Genomic DNA, 11,473 nt, shown 5'->3' with positions numbered 1-11,473 from the left:
CCCTGGGTTCGATTCCTCGCAGGGTTGGCATGAAATATTGATTTAAAAGGTTATTTGAACTGCAATATTTCATTGTTCCTGGACTAATCACCTTACATTTATACAAAAGATTAACAAACTACGCTACATTAGGTTTACCAATGCAGTGCCCCATGCACCACTAAGTGCAGAAAGGGGATGATGATGATTAATCTGTCATAAGACCTGATGCTAATTTTGAAAACGATTTTATTATAATTACTTTGTCCCGTTGAAAGTTTGATTTTCTATAAAAGTATTTTTAGGCCAAAATATATTTTTTGGAAAAGAAACTAGGTATTTTAAATGAAACCCACTAATATATAGTATATATTTTATTTATTAAAAACACATTTCACAATATGTATTGCAATAATCATATAAAACCCCCCTATTATGTTGATGGGAATATTTCATAAATCCATTTAAAGTAAATATTATAATCTATTAAAAATGATACATATTTATATACACATAATTTTTTAAGTAGAAAACAAAAACTGTTAGACAACTCCCAATAGCAATAATGTTTATTATTTCACATGACTATATAACAAAATATCTTAGTAGATACTCGTATTTTTATGTAATAGAAAATACATATGCATAGAATAGTTAAAAATGAAAAGTACTGACCAGTTATGGATAACAATAATAACACATCTAATATCTTGCGCGATCAAATTTAAAACTAATTTGTATTCTATTAGAAACAAAAGAAATATGTAGCCACTGGCATTCTGAAAAACAGCTTTTATAAATCATATTAGCTTTGTAATATTTTGTGTCAAATGAGAAAAACATTATTGTTAAGTGTGATACATTTCACAATTTTATCTGGATGATAATAATTTTAACATATAGAGTAAAGTAGAATACATTTCGGAAGAATCACAGTAATATTTTATGAAAACTAAAATACTCCCTCCACTGCTTCCCTGCCATACTGCAGGTTGTCATTTGCTCGTTCTTATTGTTGTTTACGTTTTGAAATCTATATTATGAATTGCGACGTGAAAGGTTTTGAAAAGTGTTAGTAGAAATGTGTATGTAAAATCAAGGGATATGATATTAAATTTATTTATGTTTTATTTTTAATAATCCTATGTACCTGCAAAATAATAACTAAATAAATCTAATTAAATCCTTTAAAAAAGGAGGGGGGGAATTCTGACAGTAGAAATACCTCTCATTTTGCAGTGGCAAGCAGTGTTTTTTTTTAGTAGGTAATCTGCAAAAAATGATTATTAATTTATACCTACATATAGGTACATATAAGTAATATGTAAATGGCCATTTTTCTGTGATTCTGCAATGACAACAGATGATTATTACCAATAATCTATCAAATCAACTCAAACACCGTTATTAGTAACTTCGCGATATATGTATGTAGCTATATTCTACACTATTTTAATACAAAAATTGTACTCAAGTTTATTAAAATACCATAGTAAAAATCAGTAGGCATTATTTTAATTTTGATTGAAATGTCAACAAGAAGCACCGCGCTGAGTCCTACTAATGAATAATGCCAAAAAGGGCCTCATGTCCTGTGTCATATGTTAATTACAATATTAAAAGTAAATAAACTTTAGGAAATCATGTTCGAAATACTATTTTTCAAATAGACAATTTTCAAATGGATATCTTTAATCTGCAAGTTTACTCAAGAAGGGAAAACTCCAACTGGGTTTTAAGAATTTAAATACAGTATACATATTTGTATGCAGAAATAAGCTGGCATAATCTGCTAGTTTCTCCGTTCACTGGGCATGGGCTGGGCGTCGATATTTAAATTTATTTTTGGAGGAATAAATAAACGGTATTTATAATAAATAACATTTATTTTCACATAAATTAACTGCTATAAAATATTATTATCGATAGTAAAATATAATGGTAAGCTGCGCATAATTGGTTATACGGACAATTCACCCCTGCTGTTTTAGCACTAGCACCACGGTTAAGCTTCTTCCAAAATGTGTTCGACTCTACACATAATTTATTTCTTTAAAACAGGGATAAAAAATAAAAAAAGTTTTACAAATTATGGACATATTATACGGAATATATATATATCTCATCTACAGTTGACCTTGGTTATGGATCACGGACATAGCGAGATCTTGGATATAATGAGGAAAAATTAGTTGAAATTTTGGTTTGTGGTTTTCTCCATACATTAATTCACTTTTATAAGCTGAGCCTCTTCTCGGACATACCGAACAAAAATATTATCGACGGTTGAGCAAAAACTCATCAATCGTTAAAAAACTATTTTTAAAATAAAAGTAATAAAATCCAAATGGGGGACTAACTTATTAGTACCGATGCTGCTGGGCATTGGGATCGGTTTAAGTTTATGACACTATGTAAGTATCTAAGTACTTGATAGGTGTTTTCGCCGACAACATTGACAAAGTATCACACATATGGTTGAAATTCTGAGTAAAATATCTAAGTTTTGTGAACTTAGTAAGTACGGGCTCAGCATGTTATTCAAATTTAAAACCACTTTTGTAGTTTATGAATGACATCCTTGTTTCAGGGGTTTTTATTATTTTTTACGTTCTGTGGTCAATGCAAAATGAACATTACTAGTGGGTGATGTCACATAAATCAAAACCTAACCCTTGAATTGTAAAAATGACTATTAACAAGCAGAAGTGTTTCAATTTGTGAAAAAGCAGCAATTATTTGTGAAACAGAACGTTGCAAAGAAAATGTTAGTGTGCAAAAAGTTTTCTCTATCCTTATCCGGTGTCAATATTGTGAAAAAATTGAAATTTAGAAAAAAGTATGTTTGTAAGCATTTATTATAATTTTCAATAGTGACAAATACAATAACGATTGGATCTAAAAAACCTTCCTTTTGTATAACGAGTAATGCTTATAACGAGCAAATTCAGTCGGTCTCTTCTTTCTTGTAATAACCAAGTTCGACTGTATTATGTAAATAAATATTAGTGAGTCTGTAAATCGGGAGTTTTATTTGCTTTTAGTCTTGAGACAGGTAAATTCTATTTCGAATTCTGGTAACCAAAAATGTTAATTTAAAATATTTTAAGAATTCATTTTTTATTTTTAAAGAAATATTCAATTCCGAGGAGATTAACAAATATTATTCACTAGACATCTCATCAAATATAAAAATTACTCTTGATGCTTATCACACATCTTTGTTATATTTGAGTTTTAAGTACCAGCATTTTAATGTGTGTACCCTATTTATTTTAATATATTATGTACATTGCATTTTTTAGTCAATTTACTTTGGCACAAATGTGGCAAAAATATTAAAATGTCAATGATTCTTAATTTGATAGTAGACAAAAATTAACAGTTTAGGAATTTGTTGCTTGTAAATCATTTTTAGAAATCCTTTCACAATCAGTTAAAATGAAATACAACATACTAAAATATATGTATACCATACTGATAAATTAATTTTATCATTTGATTATAAATAAATATAAAAATGTAATAAACATTATGTATAAAATTAATGTTAAAATTGAAATGCAACAAAAAAAAAATTGCACAAAAAAGTAACAAAAAATTATTGAAAACATACTAAAATTAATCAAAGGCAGGTTTATAATTGTGGCCATTAAAAAACATTTATAAATAAATGCGAATATAAATCACAAAACGAACATTTTCATTTGATATCAAAATTTCAATAATTATAATACATATACTTACGATGCAAAAAGGTCTAATCTTATTACTCTAATTATGTTAAAACACCAAAAAAATTGTGTTTATTAGTCGGACTAAAATTACTGCTGCTGGTAGAAACAGAATATTAAGAATTGATTTTTACATTTTGTCAATAAAATCACAATATAAAACATTTGATAAGACTTATACTCAACATACAATATATTATTATGTATTTAAATAGTTGCAAACATATTGAAATATAAAAGCAAAAGCAATCACAAAAAAGTAATATGATGTAATAAAATTTAAAAAAACAAACGATTTAACCACATCTGTGCATTTGTTTATATTTAAAAATAATGACATTATATATATTTATTTTTATCGATTTTGATCAGGTTTCTAGTTCAAGCAAGCAAAATTATTATAATAAATGATAATGGTTTGAAAAAAAACGATGTAATTTTTTTAAAGGAATAACATAATCAGCTAATGACAGGTCATAAGCGTTGTAAATGTTAAGACTTCCGTATTCTCCCCTCAAATAGTTTTTCCATCTCTGTTGAAATACCTTGTCAGTAACATAATCTTTGGATAGATATCGACTGTGTTTAGGACAGAAGCTTCAAACCACAATTTCGACGTAAGCCATTTTATCAGTTTTAACTCGTTCACGGTTATGTCCGGAATAGTTGCCAAAACCATCCTTTCATTTAGGAAATTACCACTAAAGCTGTCAGTCCAAAAGACATTGGCAGTGAAAAGACGGCTTATGGCCTATGTGAAACTGAAGTTATTATTGTAATTACATATATTATATGGTAATACAATATATAAGTAATTAAATTATATGGTAGGAGGAGATATTGTGTCTATAAAAAACAGTGCAACGAAAGGGTCACAATACAATTTTCCACATTTTTACTTCAAACAATTAACTAAGGTCCAATAGGAAACGAAATATTAAAAAAAATAAGAAAGTTATGATATGTGTCCATATGAATTGATCCTATGAGAAAAAAGTGTCCGCGAAAGTGTATGTGTTTTTAACCAATTATGTGGGTCTTTTAGCATTCTGACAAAAGGATTGCGCTAATGAAAACACTTTTTACACAATTGTGGTTTGAAGCCTCTGTCCTGAACATAGTTGATATACATGATTTAAAAAAAAATTTAACTGAGTTAATTTTTCTTTTAAATTATTGTAGAATACATATATACTTATAAACATACAATGATTAGTCTCTTACTCTACGGAAGGATGTTTGAAAAAGGCAACAAAATTCATACATACCCAAAATCAATTCACAAAAATACTATGTATATTCTCATTCACAAATCTCATCAAGTCTATATATTTTATTTATATCACAATTAAGTGCTCACATTTTCATTTCGATGCACTAGTTTTGTTTGTATAGTTCTTCGAAATGCGTGTGAAACTGGCCTCTAGAATCCACCTTATGCCAAACTCATTTTTCTTTCATCATAAATTGTGCTCTTCTTACAGAGAGTGAGGTGCGCCCGCACAGTATGCCAAAGGAGAAAATTACCCCAACAACACTAAAGAAAATTACCACAAAGTATGTTTTGTTAGGAGAAGTAACTACTTGGGCATATATATCTCCGATTCCCTCAGGAACTTGAACCTTAAACAGTATTAAAATAATGTAATTTGTAAAATATTTTAGCACATTATCATTTATTGGACCTTAATTCAGAGCTAATAAAACTTATTATATTCATAGATAAAAAAAAGGTCGGGCAACATTAATCTATGCTTAATATTATGAATGATAATACGTAATTGTCAGTTTGTTTGTGTTAACTTCACATCAAAACGGAGAGACCAATCGACTTGATTTTTTGCATAAGGATAGCCGAAGAGCTGAGAAGTGAAATATAAATATAAATTTCATCCCGAAAAAAAAATATCACTCCTTTGGGAAAATTTTTAGTGGAAAAATGAATTCTTCTTTCACGTCACAACATAGCAACAGATTTTCTAAATTTTTTGCATAGGGATAGCTGGAGAGCTCACAAGTGTCACAAGCTACTTTTTATCCCGAAAAAATATCATTCCAAGGGGAAAATTCTTATTGTTAAACAACAAAACAAATTAATTAACTAATTTCTCCTTATTGCTATGCGAGCGTAGCCGCAGGTAAAAGCTAGTATATTTTATAAACATGAAAATAAATCAGGTCTTATGCTTTCCAAGGCATTTATCTATATATAATGGCAAATAATCAGTTGATTGATGCACAAGATAATATTTTATACATGGGATATCACTTCCATGCGCTGCTCCATTTTTCGTTTAAATTTGAATAAAACACAAAATTTCAGTCAATTGAAAAATGAATGTAAATGGGCGCTAGATTTCTTACCGTCCATGCAATCTGCAGCTGCTATACATATTGGGATATTTATTTATTTAACAGCCCCCATGAGATGACTCTCACAAAAATGACGCTATATAAATTATCTAACTAATTATATACAAAAACAAATTAACGTTGCATCATTTTTTAAAAAGAGATTCAGAGTATGTTAAAATAAACATCAAATAAAATTAAAACAAAAATTAATGTACCAACAAATTTTTAATGAAACAAAGTCATTTTAGTGGGCTATCATAGTTAGAAGAGATTTGCAAACATAGGATTAGAGTTTCATTTCCTACTGTCATATTTCCCTATTTCTATTTTTGTAATATTTCCTATTACAGCACAATTAATGATAGTTGACAAAACTAAAAATCTATTGCAACATCTAAAGCACATAGGAAATAAAGACACTTAGAATCAGCTTACGATAACTTACTCATAACCTAAAAACAACAATACCAAAATATGTGAGAATGAATGTTTTTTGAAGGGTAGTAATTTCTAGAACTCAATAAATGCACAAGAGACGGAGAAGCATGGAGACATCAAAAGTAGGTATTTTCAGATTTTTGTTATTGGATGTAAATGGGCTGATGATGTTGACTTGACATAAATGAATATATTATGCAGTCATAACTTATGCACATAGCCAGATACAGAATGTCAAATTAACATTTCAACATTGGTGTGTAGCTAATTATGTATGCTAAGGTAATTATCCAAAATTAATGTGTCATTTATTCCTAAGTATATTGTCAATAAACTGCCATGTTTTGTCTGGTTATCTACTAAATGTATTAAGAACCCGTTATTTTTTATCCAATTAAATTATTTAAAAATAATTTTTAATTTGTTTGCATAACAGGCTATCTAAAAGATTACATAAGTACATCATTATAATTTTTATAAATAAACACTTTCATAAGCTTGTTTACAATTTAAAAAAAAAAAAAAAAACCCGTACAGTCTAGCATTTTATTCTTAAAAAATTATCTTGTTGCATATTGGTATATAACATATTGATATAAATTATAATATTACCTGAGCACTTTTGAACATTTCCATTCGCTTTGTTAGTTGAACTTTACACTCCGCATCTAGAGTTTTTTGTTCATCAGCCAAAATCATCTGTAGACATCTAATATCTATAAATTTAAAATAATATATATTTGTTGTTTCCACACATGGTAATATTAAAAAAAATCAATCTTATAAAGGCAATGAAAAAATTATTTATTATTATGCAACTTACGTCTGCCGTTGCCTTGATCGAGGTGGTTACACCATTTAAGTAAATCAACAGCGCATGCTCTCTGCAGTAAAGGATCTGCGTGTATATCTGCCCTAGATTCTCCTATCAGAGTAGCTATTTCTGTTCGGCATTCTTCCGAAACTATTTTTCTATTCAGGAATGCTTGCTTCAAACATTCTTCCACCTTGAATTAAAATGATCATATCATATCAATTGAATCCACCGACAGTTAAATAAAATAATTCACACATTAATTCTTTGTTCCTGAGAATTCACTCCCTCGGGAAGAAACACACTGATGACCAAAAATTAGATGTATTTGCCATAATAAGAACCAATTATTCTTTTTAAAAAATTCAATGATAATTGAGTTTCAAGTATTTTTATTTGAATATATATATATATATATATTTTCATTTTAAATTGTATTTTTATATTTGTAAATTGTTTATAACCTCGGTGTATGTAAAAGCCTTTTGGGCGTTAATAAATCAATTTAAAAAAAAAATATATAGTGAATTAAATTAAACAATCAAGTAGTTTCAAATAACCAAAGTAAATAAATAAATCTCATATTTGTTTCCATTAATTTTGAATGCATATAAGATATACAATTGATTTGTACACAATCCTTTAACTAACCACAAGAGGTGATTGGACATAATTTAGGTGTAGTAAATAAAATTAAAATAATTTTTCAAGTTTGCTCTATTTTAGAGATTGAATTATGTATTTATACATCAGGCCATCTAAAGGTTAACAGTTATTATTAAAGAAATATTATTAATTACCTCTCCATCAGCATTCGTATCCGAGTTATCAGATGGTTTACATATGGTTTCTATTTCAGGACGGCACATAGTACTCAGTAAAGGATCCAAGTGATAGTTAAGAGCTTGTTCTCTGAGTAAGGCAGCCACCTGATGTTCACAGTTTGTTGTTAGCTTCGCTTCTGTGAACTTAACTTTTAAGCATTTAATCACTTTTCCTTGAAGCGTTTCATCTTTAGGTTCTTTAGCTAGAATAACAGTAAAAAATTCAATGTAATAAAAGAAAAAAACTAATACTCAGTGATATATACTTTATATAATATACTTTACCTATAATACTGGAGCAAAATTTTTTTATATCAGGTTTGCAATTGCTCTGCAATGTTGGATTGAAGCGATAGTCGGAGTTTTGATCAATCATACGATGAACAACTACCACTTTGCATTTCTCATCAAATGTAGCTTCTTCCTTGTGGATCTATAATTATATAATATTCAGGATAAGGTAAATAAGGGTTGGATATATTTCATATTGTGATGTTAGAAAGAAAACAGTATGTTGAAAATATTTTCTTACCTTTAAACAGTCTAAAACTTTGGTAGGATTAGTGTCGTGACAGAATAAAGTTATCATAGAACCGCAAGTGGTGACAAGATTGTAATCAACAGAGTTATCAGTGAGTTCCTGTTTTTTTACCATAAATACAGCATGCTGACATGGACTACTTAACACTCCTCTCGCATTTTGCAAGCATTCTAATGCCTGAGACCCCCCGTGTTCTATGTTAGAACAAAACTTTTTTAGGTCGTCTTTGCACGCTGCTGTCAACTTAGGATCATAATCAATATTTTCTTTTTGTTGGAAGAGCTGAGTACGAAGTTGCTGGCGACAGTCTTTAGGAATACTATGACGGTTGCCGTTGATTGTGTCGTTTCTAACAGTTTCACTTAAACACGTGATCACTTCACTTTTAGTTTTGGCTTGAGGACAGAATCGCATAACGTAAGAACGACAAGCTTCTTTGAATTTATAAGTGAAATGGTAGTTTTTTAGCGATATTAATTGAAAATGTTCAATAGCGGCTCTGCACTTAATCTCAGCTCGAACACTAGGATCATTTTTGTGAGCAATAAGACATTCCATAACTTCTCCTTCATCTTTACCACTTCTTAAAATAGAAGGACAGAATTTTTCCATAACGATGTAACAGTTTTTCATGATGATAGGATTAAGTTCCACATTACCAGCTTGTGTTTCGGTGAAATTAGTTACAGCAATACGGCATTTGTCATTTAAAGCTTCTAGGTTAGATTGCAGGCAAGCCATTTCTTCCCCTTTGGCTGTTTTGTCAAAACAATAGAGGGCTAAATCATCTATACAAATCTCTTCGATTTCTGGTTGTAAGTCGACACTAACAGCACGTTGTCTCATTACTCGACGTATTTCTTGGAAGCATATATTGGAAAGCTGTAAATTCTGTCGGGACTGAAAAGCATATCGGTAAAGACAAGGAAGAACTAGCGGACCTCTCTCGGGATCCATTTGACCATCTTCATCGTTCCAACTGCGTTTTGCATGGCAAAACTTTATAGAATCCTCTTTACAAGCTTTGTAAAGTTGGGGATCAAGTTTAAAGTCCCTGGAAACAAAATATTGAACTTGAACAAGGGCAGCTTCACACTCCACCGTCATAAAGGCTGTTCCAAGTTTCTGCATGAGACATGACATGACTCTTCCTTCTCCTCCAACAACGTCTTTACATGCTGTATCTACTACCGGTTTACAGGCTTGTCTCAGAATAGGGTCTATCCTCCAATCTTCGCCAGCATCTGTTTGTTTGATAAGATTTTCCAGCGCCCTCTGGCACACTACTTGGACTCTCTTTTTTCTAGGTCTCGCGTGCTCCATTAAGCAGTGAATGGTCTTGCCTCCTATTTCAATTGGGCTGCAAAATTCAACAATATCATTTGCGCAGTCATGCATTATTTCCGGAGAAAGGCGGTAATCCTCGAGCAACATTTTTCTGTGATCTATCATTTCAGCTTGACACTCTGAAGAGATTTTGCTACTATTTTTCATAACAGATTCTAGACACACAAGTATTTGAGCCAATCTAACATCTTTATCATCTGACACGCCTTTCCTGCAGTGGTTTGATCTAATATCTTCCTTGCACGCTCTTGAGAGTCCTCTACTTACTCTGTAATCTTGCGCAATTAGTTTCTGCCTCCGAGCTAGTTGCTCTTGACATGGCTTTGACATTGCTAAAAGAAATTAAAACATATTGTTAGGTTTTGGTGAAATTCTTATTGGTATTATGTCATGGACGATTACATAATAAGACTTGTGAAATAGAAAATTAAATTAAAAAAATATTTACATACCATGACTTGTTTTATGTAGCATTAGACATTTGTAGATGACTCCAGAGCCAGGAGACAAATCGGGACAAAACCGTAGTTGATCAGTTGCGCATGACATACGAAGCTGCCTATCCAATTTGATATTCTCAGCTTGCATCTCAGAAACGTGCAGAATTTCCTGTTTGCATTCCTGGTGGAGTACATCGATGTGAGCTTGTAAACAAGCCAATGTCTCCCCTTGTGACAAGGTGTCTTCGTGTTCTTTATTCAGTCGCCCACACGAATGAATCTCAACATCTTCTTTACAATTTTTTACTATGGCAGAAATAAGTCGAAGATCGCTGAAGGCGATATACTCTAATTTTTGAATGAATCCACGGCACTTTGGAGCCTTAAAGTTATTTCTGTTGTCGATCAAACAAGCTAGAACAGTTCCCGGTTCCCCAGCCGAGGGACATCTTATTTTAGAGAAATCTTTAATGCAATAAGTGTTAGCCATTTGCTTAAGATTTTCATTATCCATAAAAGTTGACACGAATGACCAAATCGAGTGTTGACATTGATCAGATATTTTTGCCACTTGGTTACTATTCAAATTTTGAATACATCCTAGAACATTTAGACCTGTATCCCCATCTTGAATAAATCCACAGAACTCTTTAACTTGTGTACATTCTGGATCACTTAAAATCTTATCAAATGCTTGGCGTTTCTGACGGTTTCCTATCATATTGTATACATTTTGTGAACCGGTTTGTATTAGTGAAGAACTAACAATAGCGAATATGTGATAAACAAACAATACTAGAATAAATTTTTCAGAATTTCCCATTTTGAATATGTTTTACACGATTATTAATTTAAATCCATGAATGGTCAATTGTTATTATTATTATTTTAAGCGAAATAAGCACCCCGGTGCAAAACGTCACTAGCCGTCAAAGTCCATAGCACAGATTTTGGATTTGGTAACACAGATTATACTCACTTTTGTAAGATATCTGTAGTCT

General features: G+C 30.7%; 1 protein-coding gene across 1 annotated transcript; it reads right to left on the bottom strand.

The window, feature by feature from the left end:
* Positions 1-5,018: 5,018 nt before the first annotated feature.
* On the bottom strand, positions 5,019-11,473 carry Glg1 (Golgi apparatus protein 1). Its single transcript, XM_088236019.1, has 7 exons — positions 10,485-11,473; positions 8,677-10,364; positions 8,430-8,577; positions 8,121-8,347; positions 7,330-7,513; positions 7,119-7,222; positions 5,019-5,336 (listed from the first exon to the last, which is right to left on the bottom strand). Exons 1-7 carry the CDS (start codon positions 11,293-11,295, stop codon positions 5,160-5,162), a joined length of 3,339 nt encoding a protein of 1,112 aa, XP_088092145.1. The 5' UTR covers positions 11,296-11,473; the 3' UTR covers positions 5,019-5,159.

Source organism: Micrasema longulum, unplaced genomic scaffold (genome assembly GCF_059751315.1).
Source record: "Micrasema longulum isolate JH-2025_06_02 unplaced genomic scaffold, ASM5975131v1 h1tg001492l, whole genome shotgun sequence".
Classification (NCBI taxonomy): domain Eukaryota; kingdom Metazoa; phylum Arthropoda; class Insecta; order Trichoptera; family Brachycentridae; genus Micrasema; species Micrasema longulum.
This window is presented reverse-complemented; position numbering and strand designations above follow the sequence as displayed.

Bases quoted from the DNA above. Each gene is read 5' to 3' on its own strand.
- Glg1 (XM_088236019.1), bottom strand. From the start codon at position 11,295: ATGGGAAATTCTGAAAAATTTATTCTAGTATTGTTTGTTTATCACATA. The intron at 10,365-10,484 runs GTATGTAAATAT...AATTTCTTTTAG, and splicing joins GCTACATAAAACAAGTCATG to CAATGTCAAAGCCATGTCAA. The intron at 8,578-8,676 runs GTAAGAAAATAT...ATATAATTATAG, and splicing joins AAGTTTTAGACTGTTTAAAG to ATCCACAAGGAAGAAGCTAC.